The sequence below is a fragment of the Urocitellus parryii genome, chromosome 3, assembly GCF_045843805.1.
Source record: "Urocitellus parryii isolate mUroPar1 chromosome 3, mUroPar1.hap1, whole genome shotgun sequence".
In the NCBI taxonomy this organism is placed as follows: Eukaryota; Metazoa; Chordata; class Mammalia; order Rodentia; family Sciuridae; genus Urocitellus; species Urocitellus parryii.
In genome coordinates, this window is record NC_135533.1 from 134303842 (window position 1) to 134318008 (window position 14167).

At 65.9% G+C, this 14167-nt stretch overlaps 1 protein-coding gene across 16 annotated transcripts in view; it reads left to right on the plus strand.

Moving 5' to 3' along the window:
* Ncor2 (nuclear receptor corepressor 2) overlaps positions 1-14167 on the plus strand; it is a 138499-nt gene that overhangs the window by 85387 nt on the left and 38945 nt on the right. For 11 of the 16 annotated variants that reach the window (XM_077796068.1, XM_026402991.2, XM_026402993.2 and 8 more), the window contains 4 exons: positions 626-774; positions 1905-2077; positions 3860-3922; positions 12942-13084. In XM_077796068.1, the coding sequence (XP_077652194.1) occupies positions 626-774; positions 1905-2077; positions 3860-3922; positions 12942-13084 (528 nt within the window). The remainder of the gene's footprint in view (positions 1-625; positions 775-1904; positions 2078-3859; positions 3923-12941; positions 13085-14167) is intronic. The other 5 variants (XM_077796072.1, XM_077796076.1, XM_077796074.1 and 2 more) reach the window with 1 other exon arrangement.

The following is a 14167-nucleotide window of genomic DNA, read 5'->3' on the forward strand; positions in this document are numbered from 1 at the left end:
CCCGCCTTGTGAAGCGGCCTGTTCCCTGACCCCACGCAGGAGGGAGCGCCGTAGCCGGGCTCAGCGGCCACCTGCCTCACACAGGCCCAGGGCTTCGGGAGACTCTAGAGAAGGGGGCGTCCCCCACCTTCCTGTGTTACAGACCTGGAGACCGGGGTAGAGGTGGCCTGAGCTCCTTGCAGGCGGGGTTCGGTGTCGGGTGGGTCCCAGGTCTCCCTCAGGTGGGTCCCTCGTGCCCCCCCTAACTCTGGATGCCAGATGCCGTCCTTGGTGCTCCGTAAGGGGCCTCTGGCTCGGGCCTCCAGCCCCTGGTCGAGGCCCTCTTGCATGGTTCTCACCGTTAGGGAGAAACCAGAGCACAGAGAGGTCAATACTCTCACCGAGGGTCACAAAGGCACTGGGCATAGGAGGCAGGGTGCCCCCGCCAGTGCTTCCCACACCTCCCCTGCAGGGTCCTGAGCCTGGTCCTCCTTCCCCTGCATGCCAGTGGTGCCCAGCGGCCCCCAGCCACTGCTGGCTATCTCCTTGCCCCTGTCCCTGCCCACTGCATACCCACCGGTGGGGCTCAGGTGTGCAGGAGCACCTGCCTCACCCTGCTCTTCCATCTCCCCTCCCTGGGCTGCAGCAGCAGCAGCAGCAACAGCAGCAGCAACAGCAGCAGCAGCAGATGCCCCGCAGCAGCCAGGAGGAGAAGGAGGAGAAGGAGAAGGAGAAGGAGGCGGAGAAGGAGGAGGAGAAGCCGGACTTGGAGACCGACAGGGAGGAGCTGGTCAAGTAAGGCTCTCCCTTGCCCTGCTCACCCGCCCACCCTCCTCTCCTCCACCTGCTCCCAGTCTCCTTGGGGGAAGGTCTGGGGAGCCGGGTTTGGGGGTGGCTGGAGCGCTCCCCTGGAGACAGCGGTGTCAGGCTGGGCTGCATCCAGGCACAGCCTGCCGGGCCTGACGCCTCCCTACCTGCCAGGGGAGCAGGAAGTCAGCCAGCTGGCGAGGGGGCAGCCGGGAGCCAGGCACCAGGAGCGTGGCTTCAGGGAACATCTGGCTGGCCTCCCCGGCCTCCCACGCCACCCAGCTGGGCCGTCCAGGAAGACGAATGGCAGGCACGGTGGCCAACCTGCACAGTCACCTTCCTGAGCCAGCCCCAAGGGCGTCCAGCTCAGGTTGAGGCCCCTGTACCAGGCCAGGCCTGTGTAAAACCTGCAGGGCCCCCCCGTCCCCTCAATACAGGAGAGTGGGGTGTGGTGGCTGGACAGTGCTCTCCGAGGTGGGCACCAGGCCATGTAGCAAGTGCCCAGGTTGACCGCTGGGCAGTCCATGAGCGTGGGTGGCTCTAGCCTGTGACCTGCGCTGGGTTCATGAAAGAAGGTTCAAGTCGTGAGAAAACGCTAGGGAGTTTTAAATTAAAGAGACAAGACTCTAATTACCTTTAAACCAGCTCCAGGACGGCTCCTCCCAGCTCCAGCCTCCAGCCACCTACTGTGGTAGCCAGGTTTACTGAGGAGACCAGAGAGAGAGAGAGAGAGAGAGAGCACACACCAGGGAGTGGACTTTTATTGGGGAACAAAAAATTCCAGGGAAAATCCCATCCAATGAAGGTTAAGGGGGGCAGCATCCCAAGGTCAGGGGTGACAATTGGGTCTTTGGGGCAGTGGCCAGACACGCCTCTGCGTGGACAAGCCCTCGGACCTGATGAGAAGGGTGGGGACAGCTCTGACCCAGCTGTGCCTAATCGCCTCTCGCCCAGCCAGGGAGGTAACTCAAATCACCTGAGAGGCTGGCCTCCCACAGGTGGCGCTGCAGACCCTGCCCGCGGAGAGTCCAGCCTGGCTCCGAGGCAAGGCGAGGCCTCCAGCCGCCCTGTGACTCCGTGCTCCCCAAGCCACTCCTGTGTCTCCTCTTGGCCTTTAGGGAGAAGACCGAGGACACCTCTGGGGAGGACAACGATGAGAAGGAGGCCGTGGCCTCCAAAGGCCGCAAAACTGCCAACAGCCAGGGCCGCCGCAAAGGGCGCATCACCCGCTCAATGGCCAACGAGGCCAGCCACGAGGAGGCGGCCACCCCCCAGCAGAGCGCCGAGCTGGGTGAGGGCCGGGTGGGTGGGTTTTGAGTTCGTGGCCTGCAGGCGGCCGCGTCCTGGTGGCCAGAGTTCAGGTCCCAGCGTTATCCGCTGGACTTGCTGTGTGACCTGGGGCAAGCTCTTCAGCCCCAGGGCCTCGTGTCCTCTGTGCCGCCTCTCACTCTGGGGCGAGGGTAACTGATGTGTCCCGTGGGCAGAGCGCGGAGGGTGCTGGGGTGCGGGCCTCGGGGTGTCCCCTGTGTGACGCTGGAGGACGGTTCCCTGGGTCAGCTCTGCCGTTTGGCCTGGTCCACATCCTGGCAGCAGCTGAAGGGTGACTAGTTGCCGCCCCTTTCGGGTCTTGGGCTTGACCCCTCTGCAGCCCGGCCTCCACCCTGGCAGCCCCTGAGCTCCCACCTCCCCTCCTGAGCTAAAGGAAGGGCCCTCACTGCTCAGCCTGCAGCCAGAGACCAGGCCTGAGTGGCAGTTCCCAGGTCCGCCACAGGGGGCAGCAGGTGCGTGTCTGTCCCCTCGGTTCCCCTGTGGTGTTTGGGGCCAGCCCTGTGGGGACCAGGTGAAGCCCGGCCTCTGTCCAGGACTCCTTCCTGGCGTGGGCCAGTGGGGAGAGGCTCGGCCTCCAGGCTGCCTGGAGTCTGCCCTACCAGGCTCTTTGGGGGCTCCCGGAAGCTAGTTTGGACCTGCTTTGTACAGGGGCTGCCCGAGGCTGGGCAGGCTGTGGCCTCTTGAGGTCACAGAGGTAGCTGGGGTCTGAGCTGGGCACAGCAGCTGCAGGTCTACTTGCTTCCTGGATGTTTGCCCGCTGCCACCCTGTGTCGGTGTGCCTGGAGTCCCGCGGTGGAGGCTCACCTGCCTGGTCTCTGAGATAGCCTCCACTGCAGCCCAGTCCGGCTCCGGCCTGTCCACCTGCCTCGGGGACTCTGGGCTCCAGGGAGGCTGCTGGGGTGGCCTCTCCAGATCGAGGTCACTGGCCACATGACCTCTGCTGAGACTGGTCTCCTCTGCCAGCCTTTGTGGGCCACCCTCTGTTGCTGAGTCCAGGAGTGGGCGTCCCTCAGGGCAGCTAGGAGGGACAGCTGGGCTCATGTCTCGGGAGCAAGGAGGGGCTGAGTAAAGGCCACAACAGATGAGCGGCCACCTCTGCCCCAGCCCAAGGCGAAGTGCATCCCCTCAGTGACGCCAGGGGCTGGGCTTGTCCTGGGAGAACATGACCACTCTCCAGGACCAGAGTCCTTGACCCGGGGTGGTCATGCCTGTGGGGACCTTAGGTCCCAGCGGGAGTGGGCTGCGGGCATCCTGAGGCCGGGCCTGGGAACAGCAGAGCCCAGGAGCAGGGCACAGTCCAGCCTGAGTGCAAACCGGGCCCTGGGAGCTGCCACCTAGGCCCACCCTGTTCCCCTGCCTCAGGCCATCCCCAGGGGCCACCGTGTTCTGGCAGAGTACAGGCAGGGAAGGCAGCATAGCCAAGGCCACTCCAGTTTTCCCACCGGTGAAGGGAGTGGTTTCAGTTGTCCCAGTGTCCCCTGAGTGGAGGCTGTGAGTGGAGGCTGTGAGTGGAGGTCCGTGGTTCCACTCAGCCCAGGTCCTGCCCTGTGTGTGGCTTGAGAGTCGGGAGCTGCAGCGGGTGCTGGCTGGGAAGGGCCACCTGAAGTGCAGCTTCTCCGTGGGGGTCAGAGAGGGAGGTGACCATTGAGGCCCCTTCCTAGACTCAGAGGAGAGGAAGTCTAGGCTTAGGGAAGCAGGGCAGGGCCTCCCGGGCACCTGCTGACCACTTTGCCTTCCTCCACAGCTTCTATGGAGATGAACGAGAGCTCGCGCTGGACTGAGGAGGAGATGGAGACGGCCAAGAAAGGTGGGCTGCAGCCCTGGCACTTGTGTGTGTGTGTGTGGGGGGGCTTGGCGCCCGTGGCCTGGCCCAGGGCCGGGGTGGGGGCTGCTGCCCCTCTGAGCCCCTCGCCCTCCAGAGAGAAAGGGTCTGAGTGACCCCGTGTGACGTGGAGACCCAGCCAGGAGCATATGGCCAGCTGTGCCACGGGCAGCACTGCTTCTGTGCTCTCTGTGGACAGGGCAGCGCAGACCTGGGCGATCCAGGGGGTCAGAGCTCGCTGGAGGCCACTAGGGTTGTGGGCCAGTGACATTTACAGGGCTTTTGGTCTCCATGGGCATGGCCAGCTCCAGTGCGGAGCTCGGGAGACCCCTCCTGGGCGCACAGGAGACCCCTCCTGGGCGCACAGGTGCTCCCATCTGGAAATATGTGCCAGGCCAATGTCCCTGATCCCAAGGGCGAGTCCTGGAGAGGACGGGGCCACCTACATGTCAGGGACAGGTGGGGACGGCCCACACTGAAGAGCTGGAAATGGGACTGAGATCTGGCATTGCCAGGGGGTTGTGGGGCGGATGCCATCCCAGCTTGCTGGTGACCTGTGATGTGCAGGGGATGGATCTAGGTCGTCCACCTCTTGGGCCCAGTGCCCACCTGTGCAGCCCCCAGGGTAGGCTGGGTGGCAGGTGCTCGAATCCCTGGTGCTGGTCCCATGGCCCGAGCCTGGCACTGAGCCCCACTCACAGGCTGTGGCCGGTCTCTGGGCTTTGACTTGCGAGTCTGAGTGGGACTGGTGTCCGGGCTTCCGCCAGGGGGGCGGGGGTCTGGGTGTAGGCGTCCAGGTGTCTGTGAATAGGAGAGGCGTGCCGGTGTCTGTGGGTAACGGGGTGTCCGGGTGGCCTGGTGTCTGTGGGTGACGGGGGTGCCCGGTGTAGGTGTCCTTGTGTCCTGGTGTAGGTGTCCTGGTGTAGGTGTCCTGGTGTCTGGGTGTCTGTGGGTGACGGGTGTCCAGGTATAGGTGTCTGTGGGTGGGAGGGGTGTCCAGGCTGCTGGGCAGGTCTGTTGCCCTCCTCACTCCCTGCCCTTCCCCCTGCTCCCGGGTGCTGAGGTGGCTGGCAGTGCCCCATTCCCTACTTTGCCTGGTGGCTATCATTTACCTGCCCCTGACCTGGAGGTGGCCCTGTCCCCGTCCCACATCATAAACAGGGACAGGAGCAGAGGCTAAGGGCTGCTCCGAGGCTTGGAGCTGGTGCTCGGGGATGGGCAGCCCTGGCCGCCGGCTCTTATCCACAGGCTCTGCCAGGCTGGGGCTCTCGTCTGCAGGAGGTGCGGGTCTGGGCTCGCGGTGAAGCAGGTGGCCTCCGGGAGGGCTGGTGCCCGGGAGCGGCCTGGGTGCGGCTGTCTGGTCCCGCCCTCACCTAACACTTTGGCACAGTTGCCGAGAGGCCAGGGCTGAAACTGCCCAGTGGGGCCACAGAGCTGAGAGGACCCTTCGGCCCCCACACTCCTGGACCGCTGCCCTTCCCCTCGGGGCCTTCTGGGCACCAGCCCCTCTTCCCAAAGGTGGGCTCAGAGGAAAACCCGGGACCCCTGGCTCTGCCCTGCGTCCTCTTGAGGATCGAGGCGCTGTCTGGGCTGCTAGGGCTACCATGTCAGTCTTTATGTCCACCTGGCGGCTCCCATTGCACGTCCTGAGCAGGCCAGTCCTTTGCACTGAGTTCTGGTGGGGGACACGTGCTCATGGCAGTGGCTGGAATGAAGCCTACGGTGGCTTTGAGCAAAGCCCTCCCCCAGTCCAGAGCCTTCGCTCTCCAGAGCAAGTCCCATGCCCATTAGCCGCCCGCACCGGCCACGCCCTGGGCTAATGGCTCTGGGCCCTGGGACCCGCTGTTGAAAGCCTTGCTCCAGCCGTGTCGGGGGCTTTGGTGTCCTCAGGTCCACTGCGAGGTGTCCACGGGATGGGCCGCATGTGCTCCTTCGTTGGCTCCTCTTTGGGGGTGGGGGGGCCGTCTCTGGCGGCTCCTGTGTTCTGGTGAAGGGCCCACGGCTACTGACCACAGGTGTGTCCTGGGATCTCGACCTGTTGGCCATGGGAGTACCCCAGCTACATGCATGGGGGTCTCCGCATGGACGGCCCACGGCCTCTTGGGTCCTATATGCGCGTCTCTGCCCTCACCGCAGCCCACCGCCATTGCCTGGACACCAGGAGGTGGCCGCCTTCTGGTTCCCAGGAGGGCAGACCTGGAGGCGGGAGGGTGGCGGGGATGAGTCACCCGAGGCCTGGGTGCCCCGGCCGTCTCAAGGTTGGGTCTGCAGCCTGGTGAGCTCATCCCGGGTCCTGCCTGCAGAGACGCAGCGAGGGCCCTGGGTCCCTGTGCGTGGGGCCTGCTCAGTGACATTTATGATAATGCTGGAGCGCTAGTGTGCCCAGCTGCCGGGAATCACAGTGATCTTCACGATCATGGCTGGGTGGCTGCTCACGGCCATCTGTTCCAAGTAGGGGTGGGGAGCCAGGTGCTGGCAGGGGTCCCTTCTCTACAGTGGGGTGTGGTGGCTGGGCGTGTCCTGGAGCCCTGGCCTGGCCCTCGGAAACCCAGAAGGAGAAGGACCCACGAGCCAGCTGTACCCAAGGCAGATGGCATCCACGTGGAGCCAGGGCACTGGGGTGGAAGCCTGTCCCCACCCGTCAAGGAGCCCAGGAGCCCAGCAACTGTGTGTCCCCAGGTTTGGGACCACAGAGCTGGCCAAAGCATCTGGAAAGATTCCTAGCCTGGCCTCAGGGTGAGCTGCAGGAGAAGAGTTGTCTCAGCCTCCAGACCTCCAGGCTGTGTGACCTCGGCCCAGTCAGCCAACCTTTCTGTGCCTGTTTCTTCATCTTGGCTGGGTGATCTCGAACCTACAGGAGGCCAGAAGTCCAAGATCAAGTGTCAGAGGGCCCGTTCCTGCTGGAGCCCCAGAGGGGCCTGCCTTGTCTCTCCACCCTTGGGGTGACCGCTGCCCGTGGCACGTGCCTCTCCCGGTGTCTCCGCGCCCGGGTGCCTCCCTGTAGGGACGACCTTGTCTTGGCCACCTTGGCAGAAGCCCCTTACCTGAATTGGGCTCACGGGTTCTGGCTGGGCAGGATGGGGACGTGTCAGCCCAGCATGGCTGCCCCGGGGCTGGGGTGCTAGCTGAGGAGCTGGGGCAGGGGTGCCTTAGGCGCACCGAGGTCCCCGTCACTCGCGACCTGGCCTGAGCCAAGTGCGCTCAGTCCTCTGTATGCAGCAGGTGCTTGGGTGGTGCCCACGGCCCAGTGTGCAGACCGCAGAGCGTCCTTCTTGGGTCCGAGCTCCAGCTCCGCCCCTCTGTGTCTGGCCCTGACAGGGACCGCACCTTGGGGCAGCTGGGGCGAGCGCCTGCCCAGCAGGTGTATGGGGACCGCTGAGGCGTCCAAGGCCAGGGAAGGCTCCCCAGGAAAGGCACCAGGGTGGACCCCACAGCCCCAGGTAGCGCTGCCCGGATGCTGGGTGCTGGGGCTGGGGGAGGCGCGTCTTCCCGAGTGCTGAGGAGTTCCTTCACCTGCGTGCGGCAGTGGTGGTCTGAGAGGTGACCTGCTATTACGGCTGTGGAGTCCTGGGGCTGGGATTGGGACCCAGGCCCTCTAAAGCATGGTTGGCCTGAGGACTGAGGACTTAGTCCAGTGCACGGTTACCAGGTAAGGAGAGAGGGAGGGTGGCCCAGCAGAGGGCCTGCCGTGTGCAGGTGAGAGCTGCGGAAGCCCGAGGATGAGTTGCCAGGGTCACTGGTGGAGTTGGGCTGTTGTGAGAGCATGGGAGGCCCTGGGGGCCACGGTCACTGGTGTGTACATGAGGTTAGGGCCATCTGCCCTGGGCCCAGTGCCATGCTGGGTGGGAGGAGCTGGCCCCTGCTGCTGGGATGCAGGACTCTGGTTCCCCTGGGAAAGCCAGCCTGGCCCAGAGTGTGGCCCTGTGGTGCTAGAGGCCCGGCCAGCCCGCTGCTCCTCCTGTTGTGGAGGGTGGGGAGCCTCACAAGTCCCCCAGAGCAGGAGTGGGCCCCGCCCTTGCCCTGCCCCTCCCTGGCCTCCAGGCCGTGGGGGGAGAGCCCGCTGGCCTCAGCCCTCCTGGGGGCTCTCATGGTGGACGGAGTTGAGGGGAGACGGGAGCTTGTGGATAGCCCTGGACATGAGTCCTACCCGGCCACCAGCACTGGGTCAGAGGCTCATGCTGTCCCTGAGGACAGGCCCCGCCAGGCCGACCTCCCGTGGCCTGGGCAGCTGGGGCTCATGCCTTGGTTCACACGTGGGGGGCCGACGTGTCCATTCACACACAGGCAGGCGGGCCTGGGGGGCGAGTGACCCAGGCCGATGGGCAGGGCTGGGGACCGAGGCACTGGGAGGGACTGATGCAGGTCAGCTGCTGGGCCGGAGCGTGTCAGCCTGGGCCACACCTGGGGACACTTGTCTGGGCTGGGGAGGGGTCGAGATCCTGCAGCCAGGCACCCTTGCTGTGCTGGGGTGGACATGTCAGTGTCCAGGTTGGTCCCTGCGTGGCAGGGCCAGAGCTGTGCCCCTGTGCAGTGGTGACCGCATGCTGTGTGCCCTGGCCACTATGCTGTGATGCAGCAGAGCCCAAGCTGGGGCCTCAGAGGAGATGCCTGGCCCTGTGGCCTGGGTCCCCTGGGTCCCCTGGGTCCCCATCACTGCCTCCTGTCCTTGGAAGGGCAGCCTGGGGTTCTCCAGGCAGAGCCAGCGAGGTTGGGCCAGGAGGCCTCTTTGCATTTTAATGATTGTGTCCTTCCTGATGTCCTGGAAGGGGTGGCCTTGGGGACCCTGAGGCCATTGAGGAGGGGACAGGCCAGAGGGGAGGTGGGCGGCAGGGTGGGGTGTGGACCTCAGGACTAGCAGAGGTGGGCCTGGGCCTGTTCTGGGTCCCCAGGGCTCTGTCCCTGCTGGTGCTGCTGCCCCCCCCCCCCAGGTGGGGGTCTCCTCTAAGGCAGGGCTGCTGGGTCGGGGGTTTTGTTTTTCAGATGAGCTTCTCAGGCAGGCGGGGGTGGGGCTGTGCCCCTTCTGCCCTGCTGCCCCTCAGGGCTGGACTCTGGGGAGAGCCCTGGACCAGGGTCTGCGCCGGTTTCCAGGGCAGGCGGCTGGCCCCGGGGACACAGTGGGAGGGCCAGGTGGGCTTCCAGGCAGGACTGTGCAGGCCCCATTGGCCCAGGTTTGGGGAGGACCCAAGTAGGACTGTTGCAGGAGCGTCAAGCCCTGGGGACTGCCTCACTGGGGCGGGCAGCGGTCGAGGTTCTTGGATGTCAGCTTGGAGTCCCAGGCCCTGAGTGGGCAAGGAAGCTGTCCCTGTGGCCGGCGACACCCCCCGCCCCCCCCCCTGTGAACCCCTGCAGAGGGGCGCCCCTCACCCGCACTCCCGCCCCCTCTTCAGGCGGCTGCTCACTTCCTGTCTGGGTGATTTCACTTCCTAGTTCCCGACTCTTCAAAGTAAAACTCCTTCCTTAGAAATTAGAAGTGGAGCTGGGGAATCCAGACCGCAGGGCCAGCTCAGTGTGCTGCGGGGCGGAGTGGCTTCTGCAGGGGGACCCTCCTGGTGCCCTGCCAGCCTAACTTCCCAGGCGAGGAGCAGAGGGCCCCCGGGGCGCCAGCTGCCCCAGGCTCGGGCTCGGGTGCCTGGCACCTTGTAGTTCTTTGCCTAGTGCCTCCTGCGCGTCCGAAGCCCCCAGGGTAGACGAACAGCCACCGTGAGCATGGAACAGAAGAGCCCATTTCAGGGGGGACAGATGCCACCAAGATACTACAACTGAGGGGAGGCCCTGGGGGGGCCATCTCCCGTGGTTCTGAGAGAATGCCGGTCCCCACCCCCAGCAGGTGTGAATGCCCCGGGACTGCTGGTGGTGCCCTGAGCCAAAACCAAGGCCGGTGCCTGTCCTGCCTGTCCTGGGCCCTGGAGGCCTCTGGCTGTCCTCCCCAAAGTCTCCGGTCCTCATGGGAAGAGTGACACGGTGGTGGCCTCCCATGCCACATGGTGTGGATGGTGTGGCTCGGCACGATGGGCCTGGTCCCATTGGGACCTGCTGCTTGCCTCTGCCTGGCGCGGGCTGGTACAGGGCAACCCCAGGGACCCTCTGCCTTGGCTTCTGTGGCAGGGTGGCACAGCTGAAGCGAGGGAGCAGGGCAGGTCGATGACCGAGGCACAGAGGTGGCGCTGACCTGGATCTCACTCCAAAGTCCAGCTCAGTTGCCGTTCAGCCTCCCGGAGCCACCGGGGGGGGGGGGGGCTGTTCAGCAGGTGTCCCCATGCATGGGCTGACCTGGTCCTCCAGGTCTCAGAGGACTGGAGAGGCAGCTGTGGCCCCAGACCTGCCCCACCCCAAACAGCTAGAGGCTCCTCAAACCCCGAGCTTCCTCCTGGAACACAAAGCCATCCCCTGCCCACTCGTTGCCCCCTTCGGAGGGCCTGAGTGGCTCAGTAGCAGGGCAGGTGGGGGGCAGACAGCAGGTGGAACTGGCAGGGAGGGGCAGCAGGAGAAGCGAGTGCTCCCAGTCTGCCGGGGAGAGCGCTGCCTCTCTGGAGCCCTGTCTGTTCTCACCGTGGCTGACGCCAGGACAGGGAGAGGAGGGGCTGTGCCAAGTGGGCCCGCCCCTCCTGGGCCTGGACCTCTGCCACGCACCCCCGCCCGCCCGCCAGCCTTGTCTGGAGGTCACATTCAGTCCTGACGCGGCTCGCTGGGTCGGGCAGCAGGAGGAGCAGAGGGAGCAGGCAGCAGGCTGCCCAGGGTGGAGGTTTTCTCCAGCTTGGATGTCGGGGACTTCTGACTAGTGTCCCTGGCTGTGTCCTCCCCGGGCATGTGGGTGCCTAGAGGAGCAGTGGACACTGCACCCTGGTGACGCCTGGCACAGGGGCACCCTGCACGCACCTCGTCCCCCTCCCCCACTGAGAAGGCTCTCTCAGCTCCTCACTGTCGGAGGTGGCTGCTCCCTGGGAGCCCTGGGCCACCAGGCGCTGGGCCGAGCTGCTGCTGCCCGCCCTCTGAGCGGCCTCCGCCCGCCCACCCCTCCCCTCCTGGCCGCTGAGGCTGAGCCGCGAGGAGCAGAGCAGCCGCAGCTCCGTGGCCGCCAGCTCCCAGCTCCTGCTCCCAGCCCCGCTCCCTGGAGCATCCTCCCAGCCGGATGTTTCCGGAAAACTTGGCCGAGGGGGAGACGCGGATAAGAGGATGTGAGTGAGTGGCCCCGGGGAGGGGCTGGGGACTGCGGGTGCCCGGGGACAAGGACCTTGATGAGGCTCTCAGGAGAGGGCAGCTGGGGGTGGCAGGAGGACATGGAGCCTCGTCCAGCAGGGACCCCTGGAGGGAGGGGCCCCTGGGTCTGCAGGGAGGGCTGGCTCTGTGGCGGGAGCCTGAGACGCTGCCCCCCTGTGCTTGGACATCAGCTGGGGCCCCAAGCAAGCCCCTGGAAGTCCATGCCCCAGAGGCCCTGGCCAGTCCTCTCCACAGAGGCACAGGGGCGCAGGCCCGTCCAGGGTCTGGGGCACCAGGTCTCAGGGAGGCAGCCCCCGCCCCTGGTGCCCCCACCCATTGGTGGAGTGCGTGGAGCTGCTCCAGCCGCCTCCTTGTTTATCTGTGGGGGTTGGAAATGTCGGCCCCCCTGGGGTCTCCCCGCAGACCCAGATGGGAGACCTGCCCCCGCCCCCGGGTTCCAGGCCCGTGGTCCTCCTTGGCCAGCCAGTTTGCCTGGACTCCGGCTCCGGCTGGGAAATATAAATAAACGCAAGTCCCGTCCGCTGGTTCTGGGGCCGCAGCTGCTGCTGGCGCGGGCAGCAGGAAAGGTCAGGGGCTGAGTTACACTTGATCCTACGCCCCGGGCCCCCCCCCCCCCCCCCCCCCCCGCGCGCGCCTGTCCTTGAGGAACCCTGAGGAGCTGGTGAGGGGCCACGTGGCTGCTGTGGCCGCTGCAGGCAAGCAGGTGGCCTGTCCAGCGCCACCCCCACCCACAGGCCCAGAGGCCAGCAGAGCAGGAAGCGGGCGCCACACCTCCTCTGCCCTGTGGCCTGTGCCGTGAGCTCGGTGAAGTGGCTGACCCCCTGAGCCCCAGCTCTCCGTCCTAGGGGTGGGAACATGGCCACAGCCTGGACAGGAAGCAGGGGACTCACCAAGTCCCTGGAGGGCTTGGTCACAGAAGGCCCACTCGGCCCCCAGGGGTGGTCGGTTGGGTTTGTGCTGCCGCCGTGTGGGAGCGCGGTGGTTGCGGGCCGGACGGGCTCAGGCCTGAAGGAATGAGCGGGTGGGAGGTGAAGGGAACCCTGGCCCCGCCCCTGTAGGGCAGCTTGAATGACCGGAGCCAGGTGGCCTAAAGCCTGCCTGCAGGGTCTCTTGTCATAGTCCTGACCCGTGTGGCCCTGGGGCTCAGAGACCCCCTTCCATCTCGTCAGTCCTGGGAAGGTGGCTAGCCTTAGCTGCAGGCCGCTTGGGCCAGGGCGGTCACCCTGCCGGCTTCGGAGCAGGAACACAGGTTGGGCAGGTGGGCAGCCAGGCCTCTGAATGCAGCCTCCGTGTTTCTGCTGAGGTTGAGGTTGGTAGCCTCCAGGGCAGGAGGGGCAGGTGCAGCAGTGGCCCAAACTAGGGAGAGCAGGGATGCTGTGGCCAGGGTCTGCAGGTTCCTGGGCCTTCCTCACACCAGGTGGTCTGGGAGGCTGGGGGACGCTCTGGGCAGTAGGCGCCTGCGGGCAGATCCACTCCCGCTGCTGACCAAGCCAGGTGGGCCTCGTGGCCAGTGGGCCTCTGGGTGGCCCCTTAGCCTGGGTGCATCCCGGCCCCCGCCCTCCTCTTCCCGCTCGCCCATGGTGTGGCCGGAAGGCAGTCCCGTCTCCCAGGGCCTCGGCAGCTGTGGGGAGTGCCTCTGGGTCACCCAGCCCGCCTGGCCCGCAGGCAGCTGGGGCGGGGGTCAGCCCCCAGATCCTGAAGGGGGCCCCTGGCCCTCTGCCCTCCGCCGTCACCCTGTTCCTTGAGCCCAGGCTGTCCCCAGCCTCACCCACGCCTCTGCCTGCAGGTCTCCTGGAACATGGCCGGAACTGGTCGGCCATCGCCCGGATGGTGGGCTCCAAGACAGTGTCGCAGTGTAAGAACTTTTACTTCAACTACAAGAAGCGGCAGAACCTCGACGAGATCCTGCAGCAGCACAAGCTGAAGATGGTGAGTGCGCGGCCAGGGGCGGCCCTCGCTTGCCCAGGGCTGCTTCCAGCCTGGTCCCAGCTCACTCCCAGCAAGGGAAGGTGCCACACGGGTCTGCGCTGACTCAGCCAGGAAACCGCGGCCTCAGAGCCTCGAAAGAAGGCCCAGGAGCCCATCAGTGGCTGCTGCCCTCCGTCAGTGCCTCAGTGGGAGGGAGCTGGCCTGGGGGCCTCGAGGGCTGGAGGCCCAGCCCTCCTGTGGGCTCAGGTGGCCTCCCAGGGCCCAGACTCCCTGAACAGCTGTTTCTGGGAGTTGAGGACCATTTGGGGAGGCCAGGCGCCTGCCCCTCCTCCTGCCCACTCCCTCCCTCTTCATCTCCCTTGGATACATTTGATGAGCATTTTCACGATTTTAAAACTGGGAACAAGCTCAGCCAGGATGCCGGCCACTGAGTTAGGGTGTGAGCCCCGGGTGAGAAGCACTCCCCACCCCACCCCCACCCCCCACTCCCGCGGATCTGCTGTGGCTCTGAAGGCTGGAAAGGCGCCCCACCTGGCTGGACTGAGGTTGTGCTGCACGTTCTGGGCAGCTGGTGTGCTGAGTGCAACCTGCTGAGGCCCAGAGAGAGTGAGCAGATCACACAGCACATGGAGGCCGGCCCGGGGTAGCATCACCCATTAGAACTGTCCTCAAGCCCACTGAGAATTTGAGGGCCCCATTCCAGCTCTCCTGGGGGGTTCTTTCTGAACCACGTGTGCTGTTGGCTCCAGGCCAAGGGGAAGCCATCCCATGTCCCTGGCATTCCACTGAGGCAGGGCTCCCTGCCCTTGCCCTCCAGATGGGGCCTTAAGTGGTGCCTCGGGAGTGGGCTTCAGACAGGGCCCTTGTCTCCTGGGTCCACAGGGACTTCAGGGCAGACTGCGGAGTGGGGTGGGGCGTGACCTGGCCAAGTCCGTGTACCAGGTCAGGAGTCGGAGGTGGTCAGCACAGGACGGCCCAGGGGAGAGGGTGGCCTGGAGCCCCTCCTGGAAGCAGCGTCCTCCTTCCCCCTGCCCATCCTCCTGTCCCCCCCTCGCTGTCCCCTCCTCGGGTCCCGGCCTCCCC